The 13,517-nt window shown below is 43.0% G+C and overlaps 4 protein-coding genes across 8 annotated transcripts; 2 read left to right on the top strand and 2 right to left on the bottom strand.

The window, feature by feature from the left end:
* Positions 1–26: 26 nt before the first annotated feature.
* Positions 27–1,460, top strand: LOC117567778 (uncharacterized). 4 transcript variants are annotated; one of them, XM_052002045.1, is made up of 2 exons: positions 27–193; positions 264–1,460. In XM_052002045.1, the coding sequence occupies exon 2, from the start codon at positions 320–322 to the stop codon at positions 1,367–1,369; it is 1,050 nt and encodes a 349-aa protein (XP_051858005.1). In that variant the 5' UTR covers positions 27–193; positions 264–319; the 3' UTR covers positions 1,370–1,460. The 4 variants fall into 4 exon arrangements, with proteins under 4 accessions (XP_051858005.1, XP_034103872.1, XP_051858009.1 ...); XM_034247981.2 differs by having other exon boundaries at positions 27–223; positions 280–1,460; XM_052002049.1 differs by having other exon boundaries at positions 175–193; positions 280–1,460.
* A 327-nt stretch (positions 1,461–1,787) lies between these two features.
* Positions 1,788–6,218, top strand: LOC117566348 (mothers against decapentaplegic homolog 3). Its single transcript, XM_052008670.1, has 2 exons — positions 1,788–2,784; positions 3,643–6,218. The coding sequence occupies exon 2, from the start codon at positions 4,063–4,065 to the stop codon at positions 5,518–5,520; it is 1,458 nt and encodes a 485-aa protein (XP_051864630.1). The 5' UTR covers positions 1,788–2,784; positions 3,643–4,062; the 3' UTR covers positions 5,521–6,218.
* Positions 6,219–7,628: 1,410 nt separating this feature from the next.
* On the bottom strand, positions 7,629–9,000 carry LOC117566446 (gastrula zinc finger protein xLCGF3.1). The gene is made up of 2 exons (XM_034245980.2): positions 8,480–9,000; positions 7,629–8,418 (listed from the first exon to the last, which is right to left on the bottom strand). Exons 1-2 carry the CDS (start codon positions 8,603–8,605, stop codon positions 7,639–7,641), a joined length of 906 nt encoding a protein of 301 aa, XP_034101871.1. The 5' UTR covers positions 8,606–9,000; the 3' UTR covers positions 7,629–7,638.
* A 1,530-nt stretch (positions 9,001–10,530) lies between these two features.
* Positions 10,531–13,162, bottom strand: LOC117566419 (dynein regulatory complex protein 1 homolog). Of its 2 annotated transcripts, none has more exons than XM_034245959.2 (2): positions 12,991–13,162; positions 10,531–12,932 (listed from the first exon to the last, which is right to left on the bottom strand). In XM_034245959.2, exon 2 carries the CDS (start codon positions 12,918–12,920, stop codon positions 10,617–10,619), a length of 2,304 nt encoding a protein of 767 aa, XP_034101850.1. In that variant the 5' UTR covers positions 12,921–12,932; positions 12,991–13,162; the 3' UTR covers positions 10,531–10,616. The 2 variants fall into 2 exon arrangements, with proteins under 2 accessions (XP_034101850.1, XP_034101842.1); XM_034245951.2 differs by having other exon boundaries at positions 12,999–13,162.
* Between the last annotated feature and the right edge of the window lie 355 nt (positions 13,163–13,517).

The following is a 13,517-nucleotide window of genomic DNA, read 5'->3' as shown; positions in this document are numbered from 1 at the left end:
TTAAATTTGATTCAAAAATTCGAATTTTAAAAATCGCGCTCTTTACACTTCACAACACTTAAAAGTGATAACTGTTGTGCGATAACTCTCTCGTGATGGTGCAAGCGATGTCTGTTTCAGTGTTGGAAATGTGCCAGTTTATTGTTATTGCAGTGTTGTGTTTGACTGTTGATTGCAATCAACAACACAAATGGTAAACAAAATAATCTATCGAAACACAAAGGTTACACTTTTGTTTTTGTTGTATACACAAATTTCGTTAGTTTTGTTTTTTTTTAGAAACGTATCGCATTTTTATACATAAAACACGCCACGGTTCATGATGATGATGGCCAATACAAACACAGATACAGATCCCGAGCTGGACAAGGAGAATAACAAGCGCAGTCAACAGCAAACGATGCTTGGCACAACAATTGGTCAACGATTCGTTATACCACAACTGAAGATACCACAGCTGAATCTGGGTCACCAGCCAAACACAGCCGAGGCGCTTGCCGCCCAGGAAGCACAACATCGTGCAGCCGATGCCCACAATGAGCTGCTGCTCAACGAGATCAAGCGACGACGTGAGCAACAAAAGGCGGCGTCGTCTTCAGTTGGTGACCAGCTGCCCACATTAGGTGGCTTCACCATACCCAAGCTGCGCACAGCCAGCGGTGAGGCGCTGGAGGAGCCACAACTGAATATTCCTTTACTGAATAAGCTGCGCAGTCAAAACAATTCGCTGACCGAGGTGACGCAAGTGGAGCAGGGCGTCAAGAAGCTGAAAATTGCTACAGAAACATTGCCACAAGAGCCACAACTGAATATTCCTTTGCTAAACAAGCTGCACAGTCAAAACAATTCACTGACCGAGGTGACGCAAGTGGAGCAGGGGGTCAAGAAGCTGAAGATTGCCACGGAAACAGTGCCACTGATCGATTTGACAACCGCTGTGATTGCGATGCCAAAGGATGCGCCACCTCGTGAGGCAGCCACAAAAGTGTCAAACCGAAAGGCAACGCTGGTAACGGAGCATTTTGATATACCATTCATTGGTTGCGATGGTTTGCGCAGCCGTTTGAATGCTGGACTCTTGTCAAAAACACAGTTAAAGACACAGACTGACATCGAATCGCAACCTATTGTAGAAATTGAGGAGAAATCAAGTATTATTGGCAAGTTTATGGACAGATCAGTGGGTTATCCGCAGCCTAGAAAACCGCAACTGAAATACGCCGCGTCCCAATTGGAATTGCAGCATTTGAAGATGTGTCAGCGGCAGGATTACGGTTCTAATTTGAAACGATTTCTATTCGATACACCGTCGCCAGATGAACGAATTAAGGAAGCATTGCAAAAATCGTGGCGTATATCCCGCACATAATCGGTGCTACAACTTAAATTATATATGTGCAAAGGTTGACATTATAAATTAATTAACAAATTTAAAACAACAAATAAAATCAAATTTCCAATTAGCAAAGTGTTATCGATATTTGGGTAGCGGTGACTTGTTAAAAGATAACAAAAACAGCGCCTTGATTATAATTGATTCGTTTATTAAAACAAATCCAAAAATAATTAAATCCAATTAGCTATTTGCGAATTGTCAATGTGTTATCGATAGCTCGCTAAGGGCTGTGAGTAGCCGTTAAAATATACCATCTTGTAGCTTGCACAAATATACTAGTAGTAACTGGTCACCCTGTAAGCTCGCCACTATCGATAAGCTAAAAATCATCGCTCTTGCTGAATACATAATTTCAGACAAAAGAACACACTCACACACATATACTCTAGGCACACACAGATACAATACGCGACACAGACGGAAGAAGCAGAAACAGTAGCAGCAGCAGCAGTTGTAGCAGAGAATGCGAATAAGAACTGCGTATATGTATTGTGAGGAAATACAAAACAGCAGACGACAGAGCGAACGGTGTGCTTTTTCGGCATAGATCTCGGGTCCCCTTCTTATACACGCAGTATAAATCAATCGATAATACAAAATATAAAGCACACAAAAAATACAATAGAAAAGAAAAACGTATCCAACGCACAACGCAAAACGCTGGGTAACCAGAAATTCGTGATCAAAAAACAGCTGTGGCAGTGGAAAGGGCACTAGAAAAGTAATCATAAAGTGCGAAAGGTCAGCAGCAGAGGCAGAGCAGCAGCAGCAGACGACAGAAGCAGAGCAGCGACAGCAGCAGCAGCAGGAACATTTCGCTGTATATAAAACTGTGTGTGTGTGTGCATGTGTCGTTGTATGTGTATGTGTGTCTAGCTGTCACTTTCTTGCGCGCGCACAAGACATACACAAATTGAAATCAGCGACCGACGAACAAGCAACCAACTAAAAACCCCCTATTCCCTCCTCCCCCACAAAGTCGTAGCAAAAGCTGAAAGCCCAAAGACACATACAAAAAAAAAACGAAAAGAGAAAAAACTTGACGTACGCGCCCGGTTCCGGTGCCGCCAACGCCACTGAAATCCATCAAAAGCAACAACACAGCTTAGTTGCAATTGCATAGAAAAGTGGAAGTGCGTTGTGTGTTCGTTCCCCGTTCCAGTTCGCGTCGCTGCCGCTGTTGACGTTGACGTCGCCGCTGCGTGTTGTTGTTAGTTAGTGAGTGTACGTGCGTGTGTGTGTGTGTCGTTTGTTGTTGCTGCATTTAGTACCTATTTTTTTGGTTTTTGTTTTTACTGCTGCCAAAGATCGACCAGCTTCCAATCGCAGGTGCCGGGTATACTGCATTTTTTTGCTGCTGCTGTTTACATGAGGAAATTGTTGTTCAGGTAATAAACACGTATACACATGCAATACATTAACCAATTACATTTACAATTACACATTACACTAAGCATAAACATGTGTGTGTGTGTGTATGTGGAAACTTCATTTTGTCATGTTTGCCAATTGTGTTCCAGATCTCCGACGAGAGGCTGGCCACACTTTAATTGAACAGTCGCAAATCGAATGGAAACATTTGAAGTAGCGTAGAGGGGACAGCACCTAGTAAAAATAACTTTTGTATTTATTATACCTATACAAACGTCTCTTATCATGTTTTTACAAATGCGCTAGTGTGTGTGTGTGTAATCAATGTAACTATCTGTTGCCTACTTGGAAAGTGTCGCGCTTTGTGCGTGCTTGGCTAGTTTGTCCTTGTTTACTTCCAGTCTTCTCACAGTGGCGCCCTCTGGCGTACGCTGCCTGTCATTTGTTACGCACACAGCGTTGTCGTCTGGCTTTGCAGACAGTTGACCTTGGCATAAAACGCCCCCGTCTAATGCTCACGCACACTTATTTGCACACACACCTTGATGCCTTGCACAGCAGCTGCATTTATTGTTGTTGCTGCCAAATCGCTTAGATTGATTTTATATGTGATCCACACACACATACATACATGTGTGAAACTCACACAGACTCTCGTAATTATCACAAACATCGTCATGATATGGTCTCATGCTTTTTTTTATCAGCTCTCGAACGCACAAACACACACACACACACAGAAATATATACATAGACACACAGACTCATACACACACATGCATGCAAATTATCAAGTTTTAATTATTTTAGCACAACTCAGTGTGTGTTAGACAGAGATGCAAGCGAAACAACTAACTATTATGAACATTTTTTAGAAACGCTGACAACAACAACAACAAACGGCACGTCAAAAGCGATTCTACAAAAACCAAAACAAATTAAAGCTATCATACACAACAACAACAAGCAAAGAACAGCGGAGGAGCAAGCAGCAACAACAAACAGTGTTGGGTAATACCAACTAAAAACAACAGGAGAAGGAGGAGGAAACGAAACAGCAATAGCAACAGCATCGAATTTGGAATCGGAATCAGAATCGCAATCGTGCTCACTCGCTTGCACTTGCAGGATTTCACAGTGCGCTGCTGCTGCGTTTAACTGTGTGTGTGTGCGAGTGTCTTGGAAAGTAAGGAGGGCGGTGGGGGCAGCTGGGGGAGGGGAAATTGTTGTTGTTGTGAGAGTAGTGTGTAGTTAGAAGCAGCGGGGGGCGCGTTTGAGTGTCCAGGCTACGTGAGATGTTGCCATTCACACCGCAAGTGGTTAAACGTTTGTTAGCACTCAAAAAGGGCAACGAGGACAACAGCGTCGAGGGCAAGTGGTCGGAGAAGGCCGTACGCAATCTGGTGAAGAAGATCAAGAAGAGCTCACAGATCGAGGAATTGGAACGCGCCATCTCCACACAGAATTGCAACACACGCTGCGTAACGGTGCCGCGCAGCAAACCAGCTGCCACCGGCGAAAGTTTACGCAAAGGTTTGCCCCACGTCATCTATTGCCGCTTATGGCGCTGGCCCGATCTCCAGTCACAGAATGAACTGAAACCGCTCGATCATTGCGAGTACGCGTTTCATTTGCGCAAGGACGACATCTGCATCAATCCGTATCATTACAAAAAGATTGAGCTCTCGATATTGGTGCCGAAATCGCTGCCAACGCCGCCCGATTCGATAGTCGATTATCCGCTCGATAATCATCAGCATCAGATACCAAATAATACGGAATATAATGCTGCAATAATCCGCAGTGCATCGCTTAGTCCGCCACAATATATGGAATTGGGTGGCAGTGGCAGCAACAGCAGTAGCAACAGCACCACAACAGCCAACGCTGCCAGCAGCAGCAATTATCAACAGCAGCAACAACACTTGCAACAGCAACAGCAGCAACAACAACAATCATCGTTTGCCACCGGTGGCAGCAGCAGCTGCAACATGGACTCACAATCGAGCGTACTCAGCGTTGGCAGCAGCATCCCAAACACCGGAACTCCGCCGCCCGGCTATATGAGCGAAGATGGCGATCCGATTGATCCCAACGATAACATGAACATGTCGCGTCTCACACCGCCCGCCGATGCGGCACCCGTGATGTACCATGAGCCAGCCTTCTGGTGTTCCATCTCCTATTACGAGCTGAACACCCGCGTTGGCGAAACATTTCATGCCTCGCAACCCTCGATCACTGTCGACGGTTTCACCGATCCATCCAATTCGGAACGCTTCTGCCTGGGTCTGCTCTCCAATGTCAATCGCAACGAGGTCGTCGAGCAGACGCGTCGCCACATCGGCAAGGGCGTCCGGCTCTATTACATCGGCGGCGAGGTCTTTGCCGAATGCCTCAGCGATTCATCGATCTTTGTCCAGAGCCCAAATTGCAATCAACGCTATGGCTGGCACCCGGCAACCGTTTGTAAAATCCCTCCCGGTTGCAATCTGAAGATCTTCAACAATCAGGAGTTTGCCGCTCTACTGTCGCAATCGGTGTCGCAGGGATTCGAGGCCGTCTATCAGCTGACACGCATGTGCACCATCCGGATGTCATTTGTGAAGGGTTGGGGTGCCGAGTATCGACGTCAGACGGTCACATCGACGCCCTGCTGGATTGAGCTGCATCTGAATGGACCGTTGCAGTGGCTGGATCGTGTGCTCACCCAAATGGGTTCGCCTCGTTTGCCCTGCAGTTCCATGTCGTAAGCGAATCATCTATAACAACAACAACAAACAAACAAAGAACAACAGCACACAACACCACACACAACAAACAAAACACATCTCTTCGATCTATATACTTATATGTACATGCACTATATAACCTAACCCTATTATTATTAATTAATATTATGATAAATTTTTTTTTTTTTGCGAGAAAGAGACACACAAAACATTTACAAAGAAGTATGCTCAGAGCTAACAGAATCATATATATATAAAATTATATATAAAAAGAGAGAGAGAACTTCTATATATATATGTATGTTTATCTACATAGAAAGTGAAAGGAAAGGCAGAGATCATGTATTTTGCATTAGGGATTTTTAGTGCGTAGATCTAAGCAGAGAAATTGTATGTAGCGCACATAGGAGAATGAGAGACATAGAAGCCAAAACGTTTGATAGGCATTGATTCATTGTGGGGCAGCTCCAGACATTTTTTAAAGTAAAGAAAACTCGACAATTTTCTTGGTACATAGAGCTGAAAAAATTCGATAGGGAAAGCACAGGCAACAGTGTTGCACAACGCGCGATAGAGATTCAAAATTCTTTGTGAAAGAACTAAAAACAAACAAAAAAAGAAAACTTCAGGTGATTTGGAAAATGTTTTTCTAAGATTGAGCATAGCACGGAACAAAAACAAAAAAAAAAAACAGAAACTGGGATTTATCAAGCTTGAAGCTTACACACACACACACACAAAACACATATGAGCTATCTAAAAAGAGAGAGGGAGACAAAGAGAAAATATACATATAAATATTTTAAAGTGGAAAAAAGAAACAAATATGTCATATGAATGTTGTTTATAGCGTTTACATTCTTCGCTTAGTATGTGTGTGTTAAAATCTTAAATTAACAGAAATTAAGCAGCAAAAAAAATGAAAGGAAAAAACAAAAGTAAAGCACGCATAGATCGTTTTAAGTTGCAAAAATGAATGGAACAAGAAAAACAAATAACACTTGGTGCCGCTTACGAAAACAATGAAACGAACTGCACAAAAGCCTAACCTCAAAACGCATAATCTAAGAGTTAGGTAAAACCTAACCTCAAAACTGTCCGTTAAAGTCGTGAAGAACATTTGAAAATGACACAAAGAACATACTATTTGAAATCGAGATAATGCAGTTGGAAATTGCGTTTCATCGTATTCGAAGTGTCGATAGTGTACATCCACATACAAATTTTACAAAGTTGTGCAGTTTGTTGGACAGGCGGCAAGTGAGCGTGTTCTTTTATTGTTTTTTTTTTATTGTAATTGTAATTGTCTTCTCTTTGGATTTTAGCTGTTAAGTCGTAACGAGTAAATTTCGCTAGCTTGTGTATGTTGACTATGTCATAGAAAGCTAAATTTTGTTTTTAAGCATTACACATTACAGAAAAACAAAACAAAAAAATACTGCGCTTTGGTTTTTATCATTTTCTTTCGTTACGAAACCAAAAGCAAATACACCTACACACACATATACATACAATGCATGTAAAACGGGCAATTGATAGTTGCGTGTGAGTGTGTGTGTGTGTGTCAGTGTAACGGCTGCAGACTGCATTTTGTTTACGTTAGTGTTGCACAACGCGCACAACAAACTAAGCTCCAATTTGCTGGCGTTGCCAGACAGCCAAAGGCACTTGAGCTTAAACGAACACACACATACTCTCATGCATAAAACACACACACACACAGGCATTTGTAATGCATATTTTTGCTAAAATGTAATTAAGTGTAATAGAGACAGACATACATACTAAATACATACAGACATACATATGAAGAACAGAAGAACCAAACGTAAATGCAACTGTAACTTAGAAACTGAAGAAGCAACTGAGAAAACTGAGAAACCAATAAATAAGAAAATACAAATTAAATATACATATGTATGCGCAATTACAGCAACAAAAGCAAAACATACACACACACAAAAACAATACCAATTACCAATTCATACATATATCTAATATACATACATGCGTCTAAAGATAAAGATACAACTTTAAACAAAAACAAACAAAAAAAAAGAAAAAAAAAACGAAAACATAATTCTATGTATAAAACGTATATTTAAATAAACCTTATATTTTAAAAAATGAAAATTGTTATTAACAAGTTTGAGTCACTGATGCTGATGCTGCTGCTGTTGCTTTATGATGCAGCTTCAAATGCTGCTTGTAATTCGAATTGCGCAAAAAGCACGAAGAGCACAAAGCACAGCGAAATGGACGGAGTCTTGTGTGCGCGATTTGATGATGATTCAGTTCCGAGGAACTAAAGAAACGTTTGCCGCACTGCGGCTGCGTGCATACAAAGTCCCGTTGATTGTAATGTCGCTTCAGATGCGTGTTCAAATAACACTGATCGCTCAGCACGCGTGCGCAAACGGGACAGGTATAGCTCAACGATGCTGTCGAACTATTTCCGCTGCTGCTCTCCTCTGCGATTCGACTGGCTTCGACTTGATGGTGGTGGTGCAGTTTGATGTGCATGCGTCGTGCGTGTATCGAATGAAAGGACATTTGGCACATGGCCTCAGTGCAGCCGTAGGGCTTCTCTCCGGTATGCAATCGTCGATGTACGGCCAAATAGTTGGCAAAGCGAAAACCCTTGCCACAAATATCACACTGATGCGGTCGCTCATCTGTATGGATGACGCTGTGCATGCGCAGCTTGTGCTGCTGTCGGAAACCCTTCCCGCACTCGCTGCACACATGCGGCTTCTCATCGGTGTGCGTCATTTTGTGTATGCGCAGCGTATACGGATCACTGAAGCATCGTCCGCACACCTCGCAACTGTTGATCCTTTGTCGTTTCGTGGGCGCTGCACGTTTTCCTGTCTTAGGCGTTGGTGTTGTTGCTTCATCAGCGGGTATCGCAGCTGGTGTCTATATATTCGGAATTAGTATGCAATGGGGAGGTAGCAATATGTGAGGTGTTCCCACTTACGAGCTCAAAGTCGCTGCCCATCAGCTGCAGTTCGTTCAGCTGGCCAAAGAGCTGCAGATCCTCGCTGATGCAGGCGGCATAGCTGCTGCTCTCATCTGGGGCCAACAGCTGTTCCGGCTGCCGCATGTTTGTCTAGTGCTGGCTGTCGCGGTCGCTGGTGTCCCAAGCCCAGCGTTCGATCGTTCACTAATTATTACGTTATGCGCTTTTTTTCAGCCGATAAGATTACGACGTCGTTGTTGTTGCGACCATAAAATAGGAAAACAACAAAATCAACGGTAAAAAGAAATAACCGACGTACATTAAGCGATCGTGTCGTCTCGTATTTATTTTGTTTGTTTTTTTTTTTATTATTGATATTTATTTTATCGTAGTGCCCCGCGTCTAATAAAATCGATTGATAAATGCAATCGTTATTGCTGTTGTAATTTGATTTGCAATTTTGTTTCTTTTCAATTTGTTCGCGCGCACTTTGAACCACTTGAACTTGAGGCTAAGCGATCAGATGTTTGCATATGTACTACACACACACACACACACACACACATGCATATCTACATACTGCAGTAATTACACGTGTACTAATGTACATACATATGTGTGTGTGTTTGGTCAACCTTCTAAACTAAACGAAACTTTATCGACATGTGGCCAAGCACAACCTTAGTAGATAACACTGCCCAACACAAAAACATACTATTTACATACACATGTAACATTGATATTGATAAATATGGAAGGAAGTCTTAACATATGTATCTTGTTCATGTCACAAAGCTTTAATGGCCTACAGTAAAACTTACTTAAATTGACCCATAAAAACAAATTCGACCTCTGCGGGTTTTTTTCTTTTGTTTTTGAAGTTGCTGGCGAAAAACAGAACTATTTTTGCCAGCTGTGAGTCAGCGAATTGAATTTGTATTTTTGTGCAATTTGTTAATCATGGGAAAAAGTTTTAACAAGATAGCGAGCAAGGTGCGTTAAATGGCTTGTACTTTGTTCGCAAATAAAATGTGATATGACAGAAGAAAGTACGTTAAGTACTACTCAAAAAACAAAGGCGAGCAATTTATGTATTCACATTTCTCAAATTCCGAATTGTGTACAACATGAAAATGCAAAGTCATGCATTCCTAGCGGAAGTGCTGTCAGCGGATATCAATTTCTGCGACTGCCGTGGAGGGCTCTTCACGGCGATTCTCAAATTGGCAAATTAACATATGTACATACATGTATGTATGTAGTTTAGAAAAAAGGCATAGCTTCTGGGTCGGACAACACCTTGCTTTGAAACAGATACGGATCAGAATATGACCTACAAATACCAAACCACAGCCTGCTTTCCAGTGCATACGAAAAGCATATGCATGTGTTTGTGTGAGTGTGAAAGAAAAATTGCAGAACTACAAAGAAACACTTACACAAATGGGGTTACAAATAGTGCAGGCAATAAACACGCACTAAAATACTAAAAAGTATTTTTATGCAGTACGCTCACTTTGCATAATTACTGCCAATTTGAAAATACTGCAAAACGTTTTTGCCATTCAACATGTGTTTTTATTATTTACCCTTTATGATATTCAACAAATTTGAAGAAAATCATTTATCTTATTTATGCTTACAATTTGATTGACCCAAATAAATGGATTCGCATTGGTAACTGTAATTTTTGGCTGTTTATTAGTCTTCATGTCATTTTTTATTTGTGTGTGTGAAGCTATGGTTCTTTTTATTGTGAATTCTGAAGTACGATTTACGGACTTTACTGGTAATTTTAATGTATATAACATAATGAGGGAAAAATGTTGCCAGAAACTCTCTGCATCGCAATGAACTTTCCTCTTAAATGCTGTAGACTAGTGTAATGCTTGATTTAAGCTTAAAAAGTTGGCGCTCAAGTGCAGAACGCGCGTGTGCAATTAAGCCTGAGCGCTGCACTGGTTGAAATAACTGTGCGCAGACACATTTAACACGCGCCAGAGTGAGACAACAACAGCACAACACTAATAAGAAGCAAGCAGACTTCCGCACAGTGGTACCAAACCAAATTTGCAATGCAAATGAATAATTTATTTGTTTCAATTCATTGTGTTGTGCATACAATTGAAAATTTGACAAAAACACAAAATACAGTTTAGACTTTAAACTTCTGCAGTAGATGCCGCAACTCTTCATTCTGGCGACGCAAAAACACAACTTCGGCATCGTATTGCACACGCATCTTAAGGACTTCAACATAATGATTCATGCCATGCTCCAGGGTCTTCCACAGATGCTTCTTCGAGGGCGTGAAAATGTTGGTGAATTGTCGCCAAAATGACTGAATCTCCTTGTCATTGAAACGTATCAATTCCGTTTCCAAGCTCGACTCCGATGAGCTGCCGTATTTTTGTTTATGCTTCTGATTCGTATACAAATTCATGGCATGCAACACCAGCGCCGGTTCCATAACCAAATAATGATTGGGACATGTGTCCTTGAGAGCACCAATAGTGGCGCCACCGCTGCCAAGCTTGCGTGGAAACTTTGCGTCCTTCTGATTGCCACGCAACACCGCCTGGTCCAAATTATTGACATCGCCCAATTTCAGCGAACGCGTCGTCTTCTGGTCCTTAAGAAAGACCTCGGCACATTTCATGGGACTCAGGCCAGATGGCTGACATGTCGGGCAATAGGTGTAGGGCTCAAAGACACGCGTCAGCTCCATGACATGATCCAGATTACGTATACGCAACGCCGCAAATATGTTATCAATACGCACCATTGTCTGCTCTTTTTCTGTATAGGGACGCAAGATCTTGAGCAAACGCTCCTCAATCAAGAAGCCACCACGATCGGCGAGTTTCCGCAAAATGTTACGCATCAGACGCGCCGATTCCGGTGGCAAATCCTGCATGCCACCGCGTTGCTTTTGAGTCTCTGTCGCAGCACTGTAACCGGAGCCGCCATAATGCTTGGGGAGCTTGCCAAAGCGACGCTCTATGCGATCCATGGGATTGTCGGGACGACGCACCGGCGGCTTATTGATGTTTTCAATGCGTATGTTTGGCTGTTGCCACGGCATCACCAACTGCTGTTCGTGGAGCACGCGATCGATCTCAAAGATACGTCCAAGCAGCTCGCTAATCTCCTCATAGTTGATATTCCACACCCGATTGAATTTCTCGCGATTAATGTTGCGCGTATGCAAGGCTTTCGCCTCCATCTCGCTGATGCTTCCATGCAGCTGTTGAATCTCATTCGTCAGCTTCTGGATGGTGCGACGTCCGCTGTGAAAGACATGCTTGAAGTTGCGACGAGTGCGTGCCACCGTCTCGTAGAGACGTGCCACCCGACGTTTCTGCTGATTGGTGATGATCGTGTTCTCATCGTTGCGCCGCTGCAGCACCTGATAGTTGTAGTCGAGCTTTTCGGAATTCATCAGCACATTGTCGCGAGTGCGTCGCAACTCGAGCTCCAAGCGTTCGCATTCCTTCTCCAGCCGTACACGCGTCTGTTTGGTCAGCTCGTCCTGAGAGTCCTGCAACAGTTGGGTTTGCAGCGAATAGAATTGTTCGCGCACACGCACCAACTTCGATTTCTCCTCGAAGTTTGTGTTCAGCGCATCGAAGAAGCTGCGCCATTTGGTAGCCGCTGTGTGTGAGAACGTTTGACGCTCGTCCTCGACGGTGTTGCGCAACATTTCCAGATGCTGTTTGTACGATTCTTTCAGTGTCTCCACCTGATTGTCGACACGTTCCACCAGGCAGCAGAGATCGGCCGCCTGACGCTGACGATCCAGTTCGTAGCGTGTATTCATGCGTTCAATTTCCTGTTGACACGCTGCAATCATTTTATCTTTGCGCTCCATTATCTCGGCAATGCGTTTCTTTTGCTCCTCGATTTGATCCCACAGCATCATCGGTTCGTTGATCTCATTCAGTTCGGTCCAGCGCGACTTGATGTCCGCGAAATTGGCCAATGCCTCAATGTTCTCCCATTCAAGGTTCTTTTTCATCTCCTTCTCTTGTGATGCCTCAAATTGGCGACGATTAAGTTCGCGTCGCTCATTCGCCACACGTATGTTAGTAACCAGCTCGTTACCGAAGCGTACCAGCTGTCCAAGCCGTGTGCTCGACAGCTCCAGCTGCTGATCGATCTTGCTCATCTGGGCCATCGAACGCTCGACAAATCCTTTTGGGGTTTCGCGTTGCACCTGCCGCATCCGTTGCATAATGCGCTGGCGTCTGTCGTCCATTTGGCAAACGGTTTTATCGCATTTCTCGTTCACGACCAGCGCATCGATGTGCGCCTGAAACGTCTCCCAGCTATCCACTTCACCCACCTCGGCTTCCTCCAGTTCAGATTCATCTTCGTCCTCGCCATCGACATCGGATTCGTTTTCAGTGTTCACATTCTCGGTCTCCACATCGTCGTCATCCTTGTTGTCGTTGTCCATCTTGTGTTGCAGCTGCACAATAAAATATATGTCGTTTTTATATTTGAATTCACACTAAATTTGTTGTTACTTTTTTACTTGTGCTGCGTCTTCAAAATCAAATTCAAATTCGCCTGCTTGATCGATGTGGCCGTTGTCAAGTGACGCCGCCGGCTACTGGTCGCTGTGTGGCGTTTTTGTTGCATATTTATTTATTTATTATTAGTTGCATGTAAATAAACAAAAGTTCTTGTTCAAGTGCTTGCTGTCAAGGTGATCGCAACGGCCATTGAAAAACTGACTAGTTTAAGCCGCAAATATACCAGCAAAAAATACTATATTTGAAATTGGGTGTCAAAAAATGTGAAATTTTGCGTGACTTAAATTTTTAAGTAATTAAATTATATTCCAAATATAATTATTGAAATTCAATGTGCCGTTATTATATTTCATTATGCCGTACACATTAAATTAAAATATTCTTGCTGAAATGGTCACACTACATACCTAGCTGCTGGGGGACCAGCCACATTGTGCGTTCTAGGCGTACAATGCTGTTGTCTCGCTTACACACGCACACGCCCAACACAGCACATGTTGATGTCATCTTTATGCAGA

The sequence above is a fragment of the Drosophila albomicans genome, chromosome X, assembly GCF_009650485.2.
Source record: "Drosophila albomicans strain 15112-1751.03 chromosome X, ASM965048v2, whole genome shotgun sequence".
Classification (NCBI taxonomy): Eukaryota; Metazoa; Arthropoda; class Insecta; order Diptera; family Drosophilidae; genus Drosophila; species Drosophila albomicans.
The sequence above is the reverse complement of the archived record's forward strand: the minus strand, read 5'-3'. Positions and strand labels throughout refer to the sequence as shown.